Raw genomic sequence first — 19,161 nt, 5'->3', positions numbered from 1 at the left:
TGATTGGAAAGAGGCACAGCTTTTTGGAGGACGTTTATGTTGAAGATTTCTGGTTTGGTTTTTGATAGAAGAACATATAGAGAGAGGGAGGGAGGACAGCATAGTTGTTGAGTGGCTGCAGTAGAAGACATATTGAGAGTAGTATAGGGGAGGGTGGGTCTTAAATAGGAAATGTTTAAATGATCATATACTGGTGACATTGAATTGTATAGAAGAGGTGATGAAATATCTTTGAGACTTGTATGTGTACATACGTACCTTTAGTCACGATAGGATATAACTTCTTCTCTTCACTTGTGAGACTTGTCCAATGTTGTGAAGAAGCTCTTACTCCTCTCGTATGCTGGAGAGCAAGCCCCCAAGTCCGCAAGTTTGGGTATGAGCGAAGGTCTGAGTGTAGTAGAGCTGACAGACTTGGCTCGCACAGGGAGTCTCGAGTGGAAGACGAGCTTCTTGGGCTCAAGCTCACCTATTATGATAACTACCTCCTCACAGAGGTGCGTGCTATTTGTGAGCTTGTGGTTGTGGATCTTGTCGTTGAGGCTCCGATTGTATTGCTTGGCCTTTGCAGAGTCCTCCTCGGCTTGCTCGAGAGGCGTGAGTTCGAATGGCGCAAGAGAAGGTCTATCAAGTTGGGTCTGGGCATCGTGCATTAGCTTATCGCTCTTCGCTATGGCCCGCTCCAGTCTCAACTTCTCGTCAAAGTCAAGGCCCTGGACAGGAGTGAGTTCTGCAGGAGGTGCGGGCTCAGTGCGTGCATATGCGCGCTTCATATAAAACTGCAACATGTCCTCGCCGGGAGGAGGCATATCCAGTGGCGTGTTGCTGTCTCCGATCATCTTGACGTGTTTCTTTCTGAGATAATGTCAGGGGCAACAGTGTATGGCGGTCAGAAGTCAGTTTGTGTAGGTAGCTTGGTTTTGATAATTGGTAGTGGTCCTAAAGCGTTGAATTGGATGAGTGAGTACTGCCTTAGAGTACTGCCTAGCTATTAATCGCTAGAATCGTAACTGCCTCGCTATCTATAAGTCGTAGCTTAGTATAGGTATATACTATATATATACGCAAGCTATCGTCTTCGTCGAAGATATCGTACTATCGACGATATAAAGGTATAGCGGCTATAGTAAGGCCCTAGGCTTATAGCCGTCGTTCGAATATACGCTCTACGATAGAAATACCGAACTACTAGTATAGATTAGTAATAATCTACCTCTACGAGATACCTTCCGCGAGCTATATAGCGATATAGACCTAATAGTTATTATAGTCTATAGCGCGTAGTCCTCTAGGTACGTACGTCCGAGGCATATTAGTAGGTAGCGACGGATACGGCGGTAACGGCGAGGTAGGCAGCGAGCGTATAGCGAGTGTATGTGGCGGTGTATAGTAGGTAGAAGGGTGGAAGTAGTAGGAAGATGAAGCCAAAGAAAGCCGGGGGTGACGTGTGGCGGCTGGCCACTTTGGGCTTCCGTCACTGAGGCTGAGGCGGCTGAGGCCGTGCCTACGTATGTCTGTGGCCCTGTGCCTTGTCTGTGCATTGTGGCTCTCTCCTCTCCCATACATGTCATATGTCACACTGCTGATGGCCGCGTTTCAGATCCAAATATCAGCCGTCCCTTTGACATCCGTCGTCCAACAACCGTACATATGTACATGTACCTTATATTAATACCGTCAACCGTCACCGCGAATGGCCCCTGCGACTACGTATGCGGCACATTGTACCAGCCACGATCCCCTCCAGACATGCCCATCACAACTGGCCCAGCCAATGAAGCCTCTTCGCTGAAACTACCAAGCGTTTCCTGATGTCTTGATATGGCATCAATAGTAGCAGCCCGAGAGACTTTGGAAGCCATCGGAGGCGACGACGACGACGCTGCCTTTCGTCTTGATGGCAGTTCATCACCGCCTCTCGATGCCACTCCGGGTAAGATGGCTTGAGATGCCTCTTCCTTGTCGCCACTCGAAGACAAAGGTATCGTGAATGCTCTTTGTCTTTGCTTTGAGCTAAATCCAACATCTGTTGTTCACTCCTCTTTGACCGCAAGGCACAAAGCACATGTTCAGTCAGTTAAGTAAGAAAATCAGTACGAGGATATATTAGTATATACGTAAAGAGCTAGGGTTTAGGAAGTAGATACTAGTAGTAGAGCAAGTATATACTAAAGAGTTAATCGCTACAGTACTCGTAGACGAGCTCGCTAAGTTAGAAGTAGAGGTATATAGTAGGAGGAACCTATATATATATCTACGTTTAGAGATAAATATAATTAGGAGGTATATAGGCGCTCGCCGTCTGCTCGCTTACTGAATCGCTATTAGCTAACCTACTTAGGGACCGTATCTACTATATTATTAAATTACTTAATCCCGATAGTATTTAGCGGCGATACGAGAAGGCTAGAGAGTACTATAGTACTATTATTATATCTAGGCTATTAGCGGCAATTTCAATAGATACGTACTATAAGTTCGAGTACTAGGGTATTTAGATATATAGCGTAATCGACGTATACGCGTAGTATATAGAGTAGATTTACGTCGGAATTACTAGCAGATCGGCCGTTTCGGTACTCGCTTAGTATATCGCGATACTACGCTATAGTAGATATACGCCGGTAATTATACGCTCGGATCGTAGAGGTAAGACTATTCTAGCCGCCGACGCGTACTATATAGTACGTTATACCGCTTACAACGTCGAGAATACTAAGCGTAGTGCTCGTAGCGAGGCCTCGTTACTACTACTACAATTCGGTAAATACTTCCGATATAGTATAAGTAAGATAAATTAGCGTATCGAGGCATAGTAGAATTAGTAGGCTAAGGCGCTAAATAGATAGCGCGCGTACTTCTATAGCTTGAATACTATAAACGAATTTGACCTAGAGTTATTAGGCGATTGTATTACCTTCCTAGCGATCTATACTACGATTCTCTACGAGATAGTAGTAGGATTCGTAAAGGTATAGAATTACTATAAGATTCGGAGGCAAAACAATCGGCTATACTCGATTCTAGGTATTCCTTATATATTACGGTATTATCTAGAGCTCTATAGCGCTACGTAGTAAGGTATACGTATACCTAAGGAGGTTCTATAGACGCTCGAAGGGATACTAGAAGGGTTTAGTATATATACTCGCTCTACTCGTAGCCTACTCGCTAACTTAATACTATAGACCTCGAGGCCTTTCTTCCCGCCGATACCTACGAATAGTACAAAGCGAGCCTCCTCCTCTATAGCTTCGCGCTACCTATTAGTAGTACGTTGTATAATATAGCGACCGGCGACCGTACGTACCGTACGGCCTATATTACCCTACGTAGCCTAGTAAATAACTATATTAGCTTAGAACAATAGCTAATACTCGGTATACTTCTAAAGCTATTAGTAGCAAGAGATTAGATACCTACGCGCTAGACGGCGGAAGTATTTAGAGATACTAGCAACGCGCTAATTACGAACGAGGATTCAGGTATTATCGAGTTCTATAATAATCCGTAGGCTATAGGGCTAGTATCTCCCCTACGAGTATAACTACGAGCTAAGCGAGCTAAGCCCTCCGGGGTATATATTACGGTATATACTATTATTTGAATTCTTTTCTATATATATATATATATACTCTCTCTCTCTACCGACCTATTTACTATAGCCGACAACCTACCTAGCCTTTAGGCTAAATACTGTCTAGTCGTACCGTCGATTAGATATAGTATTATATTCTATAAGTTCAATTTCTGCTCTTAGTACTATTAGCTCAATCCAAACCCTCTATATACTAAATTCGTATACGAACTATTACGCGTACTAGAAAGTAGCCGTCCGGTTACTAGATAGCCGCCGCCGCCGCCGCCGCTATAGCCGTAGCCGTCGCGATTATAGTAGCTAGTACCCGCGTACTAAGTAAAGGTTAGTCGCCTTGAAACGATCTATATAGCGAGTACTTAGCGACGGTTAATAGGGTTTCTAGATATTCGCGAGGATTCCGTAGTATACGAATACTATACGTAACGAGGCTAATATCGCGTTTAGGGCTAAGGCCGCTATAGCCGTCGTACCGTACGCTAGTACGCTACTGCCGACTATACGTTAGTAGTATACGCCGGCCCTACTATTATCGCGGTTAAATCCGCTACCTCTAGCTATCTCGTTTAGTATTAGCGTTACGGTATATATATAGCGAGTTACTACGCGAGCTCTAAAGAATAACGACGAGTAGAAGTACTACGATCCGGTTGCCTATACCGACCTCTATAACTATTAGACGGATTGCGATCGAGTAGCTAATAGCGCTAAGAAGCTATTAATAGAATTTATGCTTGCGCGATTCGAGCTAACTAAGTTACCTACGTAGCCTATTACGGCTATTAAAGACTTCTACAACGTATTCTTTGTACGATTATTCTATCTAGAGACTAATAAGCCGAACCGTATATTATCTACGAGTATCGCGAGTACCGACGTCCTCGAGTCTATAGAGGTATTTAAAATACCGCTACCTAGCAGATCTACTATACGTACCTACGAAGCTATTATCGTCGTTTAGCAGTACAAACAACTAAGGCAAAAGCGTAAGGATAGGGAGGGTACTATAGTATTACGCGCGATACTATTACGCGCGATACTAGTAGCGAGCGTAGCGAGTAGCTATATAACGCCCGTAGTATTAGAAGTCCTCGAGAGTATCGAATAGCTCTACGCCGATAAGTACGACAACGACGGCGAGGATAACGACGAGCTTAGCGAGGCTAACGACGACGACGATAGTATACTAATTATTAAGAAAGAGAAGGCATTATAGATAGAGAGCGTAACTAACGCCCGCAAGCTACCTAAGTTTGTCGAAATCGACGGTAATACCGATATAGACAACACTTATATTAAGAAAGAGAAGGTATTATAGATAGAGAGCGTAACTAACGCCCGCAAGCTACCTAAGTTCGTCGACTTAGAAGCAACGCTAGTAGCGAGCGCGACGAGTAGTACTACCGGTACGGCGATACTAGTAGCGAGCGCGACGAGTAGTACTACCGCTACGCCTATAGCTAAGCGATATAAGCTAGCGGTTCTAATCGGAGAGAGGGCAATAACTAGAGCGCTAAGTAAGAAATGAATCGCCGCGTTCGCTATTAGTATCGATAGATATAAGCCTGTAGGGCCTCTAGGGCCTAACGCTATAGCGGTTGCTATTGCTACTACTGGCGCTACCCGGTATTACTTATATAGAGCGTAGATACGAGTAGAAAAGACTAATTTTTATAGCTATCTACTACTATCGACTTATATCTACGACGGTATGCCTATATTGTAGAGTTTATATAGGGTCGGCGGACGATCCGATTAGTTAGATATACCCGGCGCTAGCTTATATTCGCTAACTCGCTATAGAAACGCTATAGATCGCGCGTAGCCTACCTAACTCGCTATACTCGCTATAGTATATCGCTACTATATATATAAATAGGTAGGTAGGTATATATATACCTATCTACTAATTATTCGTATACAGAATCGCAGTCGATTCCGGTATTAATACTCTACCCTACGGCTATACCGCTATAGCTATATTATAGACTATACGCCGGAGCTCGTCGACGTACGGTATAAGCTACTCTATCTAATCCTCTAATTTGCCTATCCTATCTTAAACGGTCCCTACTATAGCCTATAGGCTATCGACCGTAGCCTATAGCGCTTTAATAGTAGCCTCTAGCTAGGCGATTCGCTACGAATCGCTAGAGGAATCGTTAACGGGTATCCCGGCCTAATAGCCTAACTTAGTATATCGCTTGTAGTAGGCGTAGATAATACTATTCTTTACGTCTACCTTATATAGCGCGTCGCGCGGACCGCGAGTATACTAGTAATACGGATCTAGCGTATTAATACCCTCTATAGTCTCTATAATTCGGCTAGCTTAGTCGAACTTCTATAGGTTATTTTTCGCGACCTTCTTCTTCGTCGCGTTATCGCCTGTAGCCTCGTCTAACTAGCCCTACTATCTTTCGACTAAGTAGAACTAGAAGTTACTAGAGTCTATAGTAGTAGGCCGGCGCGGGTATAGATCGGGGGTATATATAGCCCTGTATATAGCGAGTTAGTAGAGATTCTAGTAGAGATTTAGTAGCGAGCAAGGCTAGCCTACCTAGTATCGTCCTCCTTATCCTCCTTATCCTCCTCCTTATTCTCTAAGGTATCCTCGGTATCGGTATCCTCGTCTATAGCATTGCCGTTATTTATCGTAGATATGTTCCTACCGAGCGCTGCTAAAGCAGTAGATACGAGGAATCTATAGTATATTAGTAACGTACGAGTTTACGTACTACGTAATAACGTACTAAGGTTCGAATAATATAGTTATCTACGTCTACGGTAGTAGAGGAGAGAGAGTAGACGTATTATAGTAGTAGATTCTTTCTTCGAGTTGCTATAGCGACGGCTTTATTATATAGGTAACTTATTATTAAGACGACGGATCCGGCGACAAAGAGAGAGGTAAGGTAGCGACGGATACAGCGATAACGGCGAGGTAGGCGGCGAGCGTATAGCGAGTGTATATAGCGGTGTATAGTAGGTAGAAGGGTAGAAGTAGTAGGAAGATGAAGCCAAAGAAAGCCGGGGGTGACGTGTGGCGGCTGGCCACTTTGGGCCTCCGTACTCAGTCTCCTCCGCAAATAATGATGTTGCCTAACTAACATCCATCCACTCGTTCAATTCTTTCATTTCATTCATTTTCTGGAAACAACTGTTGACGACCTGAGACTCGCGGCACGCAACAAGAAGCCGTCCCGCCATTCTTCGAGGCCGTCAGTGTCAGCGTCACTCACTTCACTCACTTCCGCACGCACACATAATCAGTCCGTCGGGCCAAGGACGAGGAGACAGGTCACAGGACAGGCAGACAGCACAGCACAGGGCAGGACAGCACAGAATAGGACAGGACAGCACAGCACAGCATAGCACGAGACAGCACAGGCAAAAGGACAGGACAGGACAATACAGCACAGTAGGACTGGACGTCGTCAGATCAGAAGTGAAGAGACCACCACCACCACCACCACCACCAGCAGGATTTGCGCCTGCCGCACTCGCTTCCACACATACGCACGCACGCACACACACACCATGGCAGCACACGATTACTACAGCGCCCATCCGCCCACCTACAACTACAGTCCGAGTCCATACCACGAATACTCCGATCCACACGATGCCCCTGTCCCTCCTGTGCCGCAGCAGTCGCCCTTTGACGATCGAGCGAGTCCATATCCTCACCAATCACCGCAGCAGTCGTATGCCGGAGCGGGCGGGCGAATACACCACGACGCAGACCCCTTTGATGATGGCAACGCAATCCCTTTGAATGGGAGGAAGCCCAAGCATGACACGACGGAGATTGTCTCTCCAGTTCTACCGCACGAGCAAGACGATCCCTTCGTGCGCGATGCCGAGCCACGAGGGGAGAGAAGGCGCAAGCATCGACACGCGCCGCCTCCAGAGCAAGGCTGGTTCAAAGGCAAGATCACCTGGGTGGTGTTCGTCTTGACCTTTGCGCAGCTGGTCGTCTTTATTGCCGAGATCATCAGGAACGGCGTGCTCACAGGCTCGCCCATCGAGATCAAGCCTTCCTTCAATCCCATGATCGGCCCGAGTCCCTATGTGCTGATCAACATGGGCGCGCGGTACCAGCCATGCATGCACACCATGCCCAATGTGCAAAACAGCAGTGTACCCATCTCGTGGCCCTGTCCAAACGCTACCGCGACCAGTGGCGATAGCACTACCTGCCAACTCTCCGATCTGTGCAACTTTAATTCCGACCGGAACCCTCGTGTAAATGGCTCTCTGGACGATACACCAGCACCCGATCAGTGGTGGCGATTTATTGTGCCAATCTTCATTCACGCTGGCATCATTCACATTGGCTTCAATCTGCTGTTGCAGGTCACCCTTGGTCGCGACGTCGAACTGCTGATTGGCAGCGTTCGTTTTGCCATCTTGTACTTTGCCTCCGGCATCTTTGGATTTATCTTAGGTGGCAACTTTGCGGCAACCGGCATCGCATCGTGTGGCGCATCGGGCAGTCTGTTCGGCATATTAGCCATCACACTGCTCGATTTGCTCTACACGTGGAAAGACCGAAGAAGCCCCATCAAGGACCTGATGTTCATCATCATCGACATCCTCATTGCCTTTGTTCTCGGTCTGCTTCCTGGACTTGACAACTTCTCTCACATTGGAGGTTTTCTCATGGGGCTGGTTTTGGGCGTGTGCCTGCTACGATCGCCTGCAGTCATCGCTCGACGGACATCTGCCATGATCGATCCTGTCTATACTCATGTTGCTTACCAGAATGATCGCAATGCGAGTATGAAGACCTTTATCAAGGATCCAGTCGGACACTTCAAAGATCGTCGCGGTCTCTGGTGGGCATGGTGGGCTGTCCGTGCCATTGCACTAGTTGGTGTACTTGTTGGTTTCATCCTGCTGCTCAAGAACTTCTATGTGTGGAGGAATGGGTGCTCATGGTGCAAATATCTGTCTTGTCTGCCGATCAAAGTGGGTGGAACGGACTGGTGCAGTGTCGGTAACCTCGACTTCACCAGGACGACGACCACCAACAGCGGATCGACGTGAACATTGGTAGATTTGGTCAGGGATTGATGGAGCATGTGAAGGAGAGAACATTACAGTTCATTTGTACTTAGCGAGGCGTCTGGGGTCATATCGGCGGACTACACGAAGACGCGTGTAGTCAGAGCATCTTTAGAGAGATATTGAGAGAAAATCAGAGACCCTAGGAAGGAAGTGTACAGGATCTGTAAAATCTAATTAGCGAGCAAAGAAGATGAACTGCTCTACTGGAGACCGAGCGCGGCATTCCTATTCAAATCACAAATCGAATTCGCTCTTGAAGGTCCTCCCTGCATGACGGACAAAAAAGACAAAAGGTACATGTAGTCATGCTACCTCATTGAGCCAGATGAGATGGCAATATGTATACACCGCCAACCACATCTTTCACCTCTTGAGCAGCCACGGATGGTAATCAAGAAAACATCGTCTTTGAACAATCTCCTACCTGGGGTTTATTTTATGTTCATCTTATGTTTTTATTTTCTTTAATTTGTTGTTCGGTAGACCCCGAAATATGGCTGATGAACGAATAGCATGATAATCAATTATACCTCAAATCAGTATATCCTTCTATACAGAGAGAGAGAGAGAGGGCGGAAATCATGGGTTCAGAGGTCTTCGTGGTAGTGATGTTGATATAGTAGTAGAAGTCGGCTCACATCCTTCATCCTTGAGGCGAGGAAGAAAACATGAGTTACCTATGTTTGGATGTGGAAAAGGTGAGTAGGAAGATAAGGTAGGTAGGTAGTATGATGAATGGTCATTACTAGGTCCACTCCCATCCCCTCTCTCACTCTCTCGCTCACCCCCTCTCTCTCACACACGCACACATACACACATACACAAAAAGTACAGTTGCTTCTCTCACACACACTCAAAAAGTACAGTCTATCGTTTTAGCGCGTTCTGTTTGCACGACTCCAGGCCCCCGTGTACCGTGTGTTACAGCCCCCGGAACATCATCTATATGTGGACCCTGGTCTTCCGACATCAACTCGTGGCATCGCCTTTTTCCAGTCTTACTCTCTCGAGACATCGCGTCCAAAGAGTGAAGACTTCATCCAATCCACAATCACGAGTATGCGGTTGCGAGCTATGTATGTGTTAGTCCCAAAGGGCTTTCGGCACTGTCAGGCCAGGAATAGTAACTTACTGCTGAAGCACATGCTAAGATAGGCAGATCGCCAGAACAAGTACGTTAGCTGACCACCACTTGCAAGGTTACCAGTGAGCCATGAGATGTCAGCAACTGCCTTTTCACTTCCAATGTACGCCAGAGAACCCTGGTGAGAGTACTCGAATGGTCCGATTTGCTGCACGCGGCGTAAGCGCTTCTGCATATCCTTGATCTGCTCGAACACCTGATTCCTGGCCTCCTGGTTTGGTGCTTTTTCTTGCTCCTCAGACAGAGCCTTGAGTTTCGTCTCAATTTCCTCGGATTTTCCCATGAGGTTGAACATGCGAGCAAGGAAGAAACCTTCCTGTGAGGCAACTTGTGCAGTTGGAGCATAGTTGGCCACTGCACAGTCTCCAACGGCCCAGACGTTCTCAGTACCCTTCACAACAAGATATTCATTGACGGCGAGGCCACGGCGGGAGTCCTTTTGTGCTGGGATCTGGCTCATGAGGTCCTTGACGATAGGGCGGAGCGCATTGCCAGTAGCCCAGACAAGGAGACCATATGGGATCTTTTCAGTGACTTTCTTTCCTTCGGCATTGGTATACTCAGCCTCGATGTACTCAGGTTCGACCTTCTTCACCATGGTCTTGGTTCGGATGGATATCGTCTCTTCCTCAAAGGTCTTCTCAGTGTAATCAATCAAGCTCTTGGAAAACGACGGCAAGACATTTGGCAGGGCCTCGACGAGAGTTACGTGGAAGTTGTCCTGGATTTCGGGTATCCACTTCTTGAGGTCATTCTCAAAGAAATCTTGCAATTCGCCAGCGAACTCGACGCCCGTAGGACCACCGCCAACCACCACCATGTGCAGCAGGCGCTTGCGTTCCTCGGGAGATTGATCTTTGAACGTGGCAGTCTCACAGCAGTCCATGATGCGCTTGCGAATGCGCTGCGCATCTCCGACCTCTTTCAAGAAGCATCCATGTTCGCGCACTCCAGGAATACCGAAAGTGGCATTCTCAGCACCAACACCGACCACAAGCATATCGAATGGGACTTCATTGGATGACACGCTGCCCTTGACTTCGGAGTCATCGTTGATGTAAACAACCTTTTTCGCGTAGTCGATCTTGGTCGCTTCAGCCTCGTAGTATTTGACTGAAGTCTTCTTGTGACGGAGGAAATTGCGAATGGGCTCCATGATGCTGCGGTGCTCGATGAGCCCAGTCGTACATGATGGCAGAAGGGGCGTGAACAGGAAGTAGTTGCGGGGCGAGATGACGACGACGTTGTAGTTTTCGGTGTCGAGCTTCTTGAGGAGAGAGACAGAGCCCCAGCCGGTGCCGAGGACCACCAATGTCTTCTTCGTTGGGTCCGGCGCCGCTTGCTCGGCTGGGTTACGGTCGACGTAGATGGTATAACCCGTGTAAATGAGTGTGCCTGCGAGAGACAGATAGGTGATACGCCACGTCCACTTCAAGAACCGCCATGAGCCTCTCTTGGGCTTCGGTTGCGCTTCTGACAGCTTGTCCGCCAGCCCTCTCCGCGACTCCAATCGATGGATTCGCGTGACCGTGTGCGCGCTCTTTCCTGCCCGCCACGGCTGCTGGAAGGGCCTTATCGTCCTGGGAAGCGTCATCGTCGTCGTTGCTGTCGTCGCCGTCGTCGTCGTCGAAAGAGCACGTGTCGCGTCGGACCTCAGGCGCAACATCGCATTGACCTGGGCCAGCGGCCTCGCTGCGGCCTTGGAAGCCATTGCAGCAGTTGCAGTTCCCGGACGAGCTCCAGTTCCAGCGATGGAACACGGCGTGTACGAGGATGGATTGTGCAAAGCAGCAAGTGGTGTGGTCAAACAGGCGCAACAAATTCTGGACTAGGTTTGCTTTTATCCATCATGTCCAAGCTTCTCTCGTGCGTGCTAGTGCTGCTACGGGGGGTTATCCCCTGCAAGGAAACACTCGGAATTATGCAATCGGACGCTAGTGTTCTTTGATAGCGGCGGATATGGGTCTATCGCGGAGCGCTCACATGTATGATGTATGATGTACCTCTGTAGAAACCTCAGGCTTTTTTATTATTATTTTACTTCGTGTATTCATCAACCGTCACTACTATACTGGCCAGACCCGACCATGGAAGAAGTATTTTTGCGTGGTGTGGTTATCGTGATACTGCTAATGCAGCGAGCGAGACCAGGTATTGTTCAGTACCTCCTAGAACCACCAGTACCTTGGCGTTCCGCCTCGGCACTGCCTTATCTTCCCGGGCGCATGCTTTCTTTTGTCGCTTGTGCAAGCTGATGCGCCCGAGGTAAGAGGATGACGGAGAGAATCCTGCATTGCAGTATTTTCCATACGTGATCTGTGCCATAATCCATGTATACAGAAGTCTACCTCCCTATACAACAATGCAGTTGCCATCATTGATCCTCCAACTGGGAGCATTCAACAATGTTCGGATAAGGTACCTTTAGGTACTCAGCAATGCTTCATCACTCGCCAAAACGCTCAATGCATATATCATACGACCACTTCGCCAACAACCTTGGGCAAGGCCTGTCTTGCGCGATACACCACGGCAGGGTTTTCCTCGGTCCATCAAAATCGTTGATTTGATGTCATCGCAGTGCCGCATTCAGTATTGCTGCGAATGTGACCGCAAAGCTCGTGAAACAGAGAGACGCCGCGGCGACTGCGCCAGAATAGTTTCCTGGCGTGTCAAAGGGACTCCCTTGCCCGCTGTGGTCATCGGCGCCTGATTGTGAATTTCCTGTCCGCGATGGTCTCGCTGCACTTGACGTGTCCACAACGAGAACACTCGTGGCTGCTGATGTTGTGCTTGGACTGCTCGTTGTAGTCGTCTGCGATTGCATAGTGGAAGTCGTCACTGATTCCGAATTGCTGGAAGCACTCATGGTGATAGATGTGCTGGTAGCTTGCGTCGTCTGTTGCAGACTCGAGGGAGACGAGCTGCTCACAGCGGGCGCCGACCCTGCTGCAGTCTTGGGGCAAATCGCCGAGGGTCCGTCGCCGGTCAGAAACACCGTGATGATGCTCGTACCATCCAGTTGCTCGTTCCCACATGCACTCTTGACTGTGTCCACCATGGCGTCCAGCGCGCTCACGCATCCTTGACTGCAGCCCTGATCACCAGTGAAATCCGAGGCTTGACACCCTGCAATGTTTGACGTGTAGACGCTCGCACATTCAGGGGGGAGGTTCGCTACATTCAGGGTATCACTACTACTCTTAAAGTCGCTGAGTGTGACCGCGAGTGTGGTGGCAGGTAGCGCGAAAAGCGCAGTGGCCTTGTTCAGACGCATCGTGGAGTTGCGCTTGTGTCAAGGAAAGCCAGCGAGACCTCTAGAGCCAAGTGGTAGATGTATGTCCCTGTATCTCCCTCGAGTCCCTGCCACTGGAACCACTTGCTCTTGCCAGAAGACCGTTCAATTCGTATGTCGTCGCTCCGGGTGGGGAAGTAGCAGCGCCAGGCTTGCCTTCGTCCTTCGTGGTACCCTGCTGCAATCTTGGCGGACTTTTTTGAGTGTGTAGTATGTGTTGCGCGAGGTGCTGCTAAGACGAGGAACGAGCAAGGCGAACCCAACAGGGAGGTTTCTATAACCGGAGGAGCGACCACGAGTCGTGGAACTAGAGGTATTGTATCGTACAGGTAGGCTTCGAGGTGGCAGTCATGAGTTGTCGTGAGTTACTAGCGGAACGTCGTCAATATTCCATATCGTCAGTCATGTCCAGGAAGAGGCCAAAATAATTCTCGTGTTCCTCTGTGGTGTGCTGACATCTGGCGGAATGGTTTGCTAGGTGTGGACAGCATTGATGAGACAAGTAAACGCCGTTTATCCTAGTGCTTCAGAGGGACATACGAGAGCGCGTCGGCATGAAAACATGCAAGGATGGTGGCTTGACCTGAAACTGGTAGCGCTCTAGTACCTTTCTGGTCCTCGCCGACCTTAAAAATACCTTTATACAGAATAAATATCGATATTACAACACCCATCTTGTCGACTGCTTTGCTCCGGGCACACGAGGCGCACTCTATGTGATTTTTGTACCATCATTGCCGTCATCAGATACCTACTGATCCTGACCCTTCTAGCTCAGGTACAACATATGCCCTCAGTGCATCTCACTGAATCTCACCTTTCGCTTGAGCGCTTGAGCATATTACAACATCTCGAGAAGCTGGCAACTGGTGTTTCAGGCACGTTCACGTGGCTCCTAGTCTTGCCTCTTCTGCATCGGATGAGACGAGAGACTTTCTCACGCCACGCTAGGAGGTACGCCACTCAGCCGTTCACCTGGAGTCTGGAGACATGTATTTCACAAATTCTTGAGACCATCGCAGCAGTCGCCCCCATTTCGCACATTATGCATATCAACATAGCGTTGCATTGTTGCCAAATAACACGCATTTCACAAGGCTAGAACATAATGTGACCATGTTCGCCGAGACGTCGCCAGGACGCAGGACGGTTGGGAAGTGTCTTCGCCAATGTCAAACACTGCGACATCGGATCTCCGCTTGCTCTGAGAAGGGTCTTACGTCGCTGTAGTTACGGCTTCGGCATTGTGGCAGAGCTTGTGCAGCGGTGGGATACTTACATGTAGGTATATTGTTTTAGCTTTATTCAATATCAATGCTCTTGACCTCTGTTCTGCCGCAGTCCGGACGTGGAGACCGAAAACCGGAGTAACCTACAATTCGGGAATTCTAATAAGGGGTAACGCAGACTGCAGACTAGAGGTCCGAGGAAGCTTGCTATTTCTCGTAGCCTATAGGAGTACTAGTCGTAAAAGACTACTAGCGCTGATACCTCCTACCTATAGGAGGTAGAAAGAATTAGGGTTCAGAAAATTAGGGTTCGAGTAAGCTACATGTATGTGCCTTTGACAGCGACATCGACCACAACGAAGGCGGCAAGCAGGCGGTCAGTTTAGGTAGAGGTGGTAGAAGACATGAGGGCAATACAGAATATCTAGTAGATCGAGGAAAGAGCCACAGAACATAGGATGCGCAATTTAAGAAATATCGGGACTGACGATATTCCGAAAATGCTTCGAAGTTGAACGGCATTCTGCGGTTCTTCATACTGCCGTTTCTTTGGCCAAAAGGTGCAGGCCCTAGATACATACAGGTAACTTCATGTGGTAATCCGGTTAGCCGTGACCTACGTCAGGTTGCTACGTATCATACGTCTGCCCCTACGGCCACGACGAAGAGCATCCTAATCTGTAGCGCGCACACACACGCACATACAGAGAGAGATAGAGAGCGAAGAGTACGAGACTGAGCACGAATGACGGCGACGTACGACCCCAATCAATAGAGCCACTTCATGTTGCAGGATTCTAACTGTGGAAACGGGTATCGTGATGAAGTCTCTCAGCTCCAAATATCACCCTAGGCAGCGTCTGGCAAGCCTTTCTGTTCTATGTATCTTACTACTCGAGACATACGGCCATGAACCTCTCCATGCCGACAAGTTTCGCTCACTGCGAAAGCAAGACAACCCAGATGCCTGTGTGCCGATTCGCTTCATCTGTTGGAAGCTCGGTGCTAAAAGCTGATGTATGCATGCGCTCGAACGTATCAAATGTAATCGCAAATTATATGCAGAAAGAGTAGGTGGTCATGGACACGTGAACGCATCCTCCTTCTTTGGTGTCGCAGACACCATCTCAATGTTGTTGTGTCAGCGGCTGCTGGTGCTGAGGAAAGTTTGGCCAGCGGTGGATAGGGGTCATCTCTTGAGGATGATTGCCATCAGTCCAAAGATTTTGGCCAAGATAAGGAAGACGTCCTGTATGATGGGTTGGCTTGCCGAGCGGCTGGTATTGCATCTGATTGAGCTCAATATTCGTCGGCCGAGCTTGTGTAGCGCCAGAGGGCGGTGGATACAAAAGCGTGGAAACGTGGTGAACGGGTCGATACGGCGACGCTCTTTGCTGCAAGAAGTATGTGGGCGATATCTGTGCGGGAGGGGGAGGATGCAGGGCCGAAGCGGACTGCGGTACACCGTTACTTGGCGATACAGTTGCGGACCCGCACCGCTGTGGGCTATGAGTGCGCGAAGCTTGCTGTGCGTAAGGCTGCCCATATTGCTGAATTGGAGCAGAGGGGGCGATGGACTGAGCCTGGCTATTTGCGTCCGGGCAGGTCATTGACATGGCTCTGGCTTGGACGCCCAAAGGAGGGAGCTGTTGATTGTGCACTGGAGCCTGTGGATACGAAGCGCTCGCAGGAGCTTGAGTCCCCTGTACCGCCAGACTTGGCAAGGTAAGACGAGGTACAGTGGGTGCGGAACTTGAGTGCACTGGCATGGTCGAGTATCGAGTTGGCGACGTGTAGTCATAACCACCGGCAAGTCGTTTCGCAGGTGGTTCCAACCCAGCTTCATCCCGATTTCGCTTGACGCCTGCCTGCTGACTGCCCCGATAATCGATGTTACCCGGGAGTGACGGCACAGGCGTTGGACCCGGGTGTGGATGAGCACTATATTGTACTGCGCTTGAGACCAGCTCCGATTGGTATGGAGGCGAGGCTTGATTCGAAGCCGGGGGTGACGGCAGGGCATTTGGCAGGTGCAGTGAAGATGCCGGGGGTAGAATTGGTGCCAATGAAGTCCTGACGGGTGCCGGTTTGTTGGCCTGGTCGAAAAATGATGCAAACTTGCCCAAAAGCGACTGCCATTGAGCCCAGTCTTGCTCTGAAGTGAACAGGCAATACTTCATGTTGCTCAGGAATTCCACTTCCATGATATGCACCTCAGCAACATTGATGCCAGAGACCTCTGCCCAAGTCTTGTTCGTGTACGTGTTGTCGTCCAGGAATTTGTTGCCCAGCATCAAAGCGACTGTCAGCAGCCTGTACTCACTGCCCGGCTTCCCTCGTACAGTCGGGTTTAGCTTTTTAAGCCTATAGATGAACAGCAGGGCCAGGATAACCACATTTTGAGCTACACATGTGGTCGACAGTATCGTGGTCACCCATTTTCGAAAGCCTGTCGTAGGCTTTGAATCCACAGCGAGTGGTTTCGAATTTTGGAACAGGGTCGAAGATTCTTCAACTTGCTGAAGGAGATCAGAGGATTCGAACCAGAACAAGCAGGTAATCTTTCAATAACCATTAGCCTTCCAGAGCCTCACGCTCTTGCTCAAGAGCCACTTACCTGTGCAGCAAGCTCCGAAAGACTACCCCCACTGTCATTTACGGATCTTGGGATCTGGAAGTTCGTGGCAATAGCATTGTGATGTTGAGACGCTCGTCTCTGCTGTGCCGGATTGACAGCTAGCCCAACGGGAGCATGCCTGGACGGTGATGCTCGGCTACTGCTGTATACTTTTACTGGAGCGTTCCTGCTGTATTCGCTGGTTGATTCTAGTGACTGAGGTGCTGCCACAGGAGCCCGGTACGCTGGCTTTCCACGCACATAGTCGACGTGCTGCTGGGTGTGATCTCCAGCATGAAAGCTAGGCCTCGTGGAATGAATTCCAGTCATTTCAGGCGGAGGTGTCAGAGCCCGATTGATATCTTGAACAGGAACCTGCACTACGCCGCTATTCCGTAAACGTGCGTAGTCCTGGACCGAGGGCGGGCAGTCTTTGGAGGAGACAAACGGGTCCGTGAAGCGTGTTGCTGCTCTGTTGACATACATCCCGTCCAGAGGTGATGAGATCAGAAGTGATTACTGGGGCAGCAGCGGCGGCGGCGTGGTTGGCGAAGGGGGCGCGGCGTTGGCGAAGTGGTCAAACGATCCGCTGCTCATGGGCGGGTCGTGTTGAGAGCAACATCTAGAGGCCAGTCAATGTGGCGGGCCCAGAGTGGTGGAAGGTGGAGGAGGAGGAGGAGGAGGAGCAGGTGGTGGTGAAGGTGCAGGTGAGGACTGGCAGACGGTGAGAGGCAGCCAGGTATGTCACGGTTGCCCGGTGAGGTGGTGGGCCATGAGGTGTGGCCGTCCAGAAGCGATGATGTGAGTTTTGGAGTGGTGAGCGCCAGTGGCAGCAGCGTTCCAACGTTGTGATCGTGATTGCGTCTCTGCAAGGGGAGACAATCAACGAAGGCATGCACGCCTGCGGCATGGAAGCCTCATGGTTCTAGTCGACTAGCGGCGGCGACGAGAGTCTGTGCGGGTCTGTGAGGCCTGGGAGTGGGAGGGCAGGAGCACACTACCTTACGACGCGGACGCCCAGCCCAGGCTGCGCGAATAGCTCTGATGGATGGATGGTTCAGTCATGATACATCCCAACTACCCCGTCAACGGTGGTATGGATATGTATGGATCCTAGGTAGCCGCACCAGACCCGAGTGACAACGCTTGCACCATGCCGGGCGCAAGCTTCGGGACCAGCCAGTCCGTGGCTGGCCACCACCAGAAAAGTGAATCAGAGAGAGAGGGCGGCATTTCCTAGACGAGAAGGGGCAGATCGCAAGAGATTGAAAGGCTCGCGGGCGACGGAGGACGGGCGTAGTAGAGCAATGAGCTAAACCCAGTGTAAGCCACGATCCACTCTGTACCGTACTCCACTGCCTGCGCTGCGCTGCCGCTGCTGAGAGCGTGCAGTGCTGGCCTCCTCGAACCTCGCGCCGCCATCGATACGTGTGCAATGATAATAATAATCATCGCCTCCATCCATTCCCCCCGTGACGCCCCCCCGCCCCCCCTCCAGTCAGCCTGGAGTCCTGGCCGCGAAAAGCAACACAACACGGTGACTGCACACTATTCAGGCCACCATCATGTTGCGTGCACGATGCGCCCAGCGCCGCGGCCCCGTTGCTCGAACTCTGCGTCGATCGCATCCATGCCTTCAATCATTCAGTACCTAATCAGGCTTCAGGAGACGACGATGCCACCGTGCATGAGATGATGAGACCCGGCTCTGGCCCTCTTCAGTCTTTACAACACGAGCGGAGCTAGATGTCCCGCCCATGTACGGCCTCTGCCAATCAGGGGTTCGCCTACAGGACCAAGAGAGTCAGTCGCAGACTCGCAGCTCGCAGCTGAACCCAAATGCCAACCTGGCAAAGCCCCTACCCGCGACGCCGGCACAAGTACAGTAGGAGGTACCTACTACTAAGGTAGTGACTGTACAAAGTAGTCCACGCCGACCAAGAAGACAACTTCGTGTCATCAGGAGCGCTTGCTTTCACATCAGCGGTCACCCAGCAACTAGCGCATGTATCCACGCAGCTGGTGGGTACGTGTACTATAGTGCATGCAGCAGGACGCGCCGGGGGCGATGGTAAGGCAAAATAGTCACGATGGCCGAGGCATTCCATCCTAAAAGCTGATCACAGACTGGTCCATTCATGGAAGCACACTTCGCATGCTTGCCTCGCCGAGCTGCAGATCTGACACGGAGCTTTGTACCACGCC

General features: G+C 49.8%; 5 protein-coding genes across 5 annotated transcripts; 1 reads left to right on the top strand and 4 right to left on the bottom strand.

Moving 5' to 3' along the window:
• Positions 1-290: 290 nt before the first annotated feature.
• Positions 291-839, bottom strand: SEPMUDRAFT_105520 (uncharacterized protein; the record flags this gene model as incomplete). Its single annotated transcript, XM_016900581.1, has 1 exon — positions 291-839. One exon carries the CDS (start codon positions 837-839, stop codon positions 291-293), a length of 549 nt encoding a protein of 182 aa, XP_016763355.1.
• A 5,904-nt stretch (positions 840-6,743) lies between these two features.
• Positions 6,744-9,016, top strand: SEPMUDRAFT_147163 (rhomboid-domain-containing protein). Its single transcript, XM_016904125.1, has one exon. The coding sequence runs from the start codon at positions 7,139-7,141 to the stop codon at positions 8,648-8,650; it is 1,512 nt and encodes a 503-aa protein (XP_016763354.1). The 5' UTR covers positions 6,744-7,138; the 3' UTR covers positions 8,651-9,016.
• Positions 9,017-9,669: 653 nt separating this feature from the next.
• On the bottom strand, positions 9,670-11,409 carry SEPMUDRAFT_39103 (FAD/NAD(P)-binding domain-containing protein; the record flags this gene model as incomplete). The annotated part of the gene is made up of 2 exons (XM_016908732.1): positions 9,670-9,743; positions 9,804-11,409. 2 exons carry the CDS (start codon positions 11,407-11,409, stop codon positions 9,670-9,672), a joined length of 1,680 nt encoding a protein of 559 aa, XP_016763353.1.
• Positions 11,410-11,861: 452 nt separating this feature from the next.
• On the bottom strand, positions 11,862-13,571 carry SEPMUDRAFT_147161 (uncharacterized protein). The gene has a single exon (XM_016904124.1). The coding sequence runs from the start codon at positions 13,090-13,092 to the stop codon at positions 12,388-12,390; it is 705 nt and encodes a 234-aa protein (XP_016763352.1). The 5' UTR covers positions 13,093-13,571; the 3' UTR covers positions 11,862-12,387.
• A 1,518-nt stretch (positions 13,572-15,089) lies between these two features.
• On the bottom strand, positions 15,090-17,599 carry SEPMUDRAFT_147160 (uncharacterized protein). The gene is made up of 2 exons (XM_016904123.1): positions 16,957-17,599; positions 15,090-16,900 (listed from the first exon to the last, which is right to left on the bottom strand). The coding sequence occupies exons 1-2, from the start codon at positions 17,440-17,442 to the stop codon at positions 15,467-15,469; spliced, it is 1,920 nt and encodes a 639-aa protein (XP_016763351.1). The 5' UTR covers positions 17,443-17,599; the 3' UTR covers positions 15,090-15,466.
• Positions 17,600-19,161: the final 1,562 nt, after the last annotated feature.

The sequence above is a fragment of the Sphaerulina musiva genome (genome assembly GCF_000320565.1).
Source record: "Sphaerulina musiva SO2202 unplaced genomic scaffold SEPMUscaffold_2, whole genome shotgun sequence".
NCBI lineage: Eukaryota > Fungi > Ascomycota > Dothideomycetes > Mycosphaerellales > Mycosphaerellaceae > Sphaerulina > Sphaerulina musiva.
The sequence above is the reverse complement of the archived record's forward strand: the minus strand, read 5'-3'. Positions and strand labels throughout refer to the sequence as shown.

What these genes read in the sequence shown, in the direction of transcription:
- SEPMUDRAFT_147163 (XM_016904125.1), top strand. Translation starts at nt 7,139, where the DNA reads ATGGCAGCACACGATTACTACAGCGCCCATCCGCCCACCTACAACTAC.
- SEPMUDRAFT_147161 (XM_016904124.1), bottom strand. Translation starts at nt 13,092, where the DNA reads ATGCGTCTGAACAAGGCCACTGCGCTTTTCGCGCTACCTGCCACCACA.
- SEPMUDRAFT_147160 (XM_016904123.1), bottom strand. Translation starts at nt 17,442, where the DNA reads ATGTATGTCAACAGAGCAGCAACACGCTTCACGGACCCGTTTGTCTCC. An exon ending in TTTCGGAGCTTGCTGCACAG is followed by an intron (nt 16,901 to 16,956) that starts GTAAGTGGCTCT and finishes GGTTATTGAAAG; the next exon opens with ATTACCTGCTTGTTCTGGTT.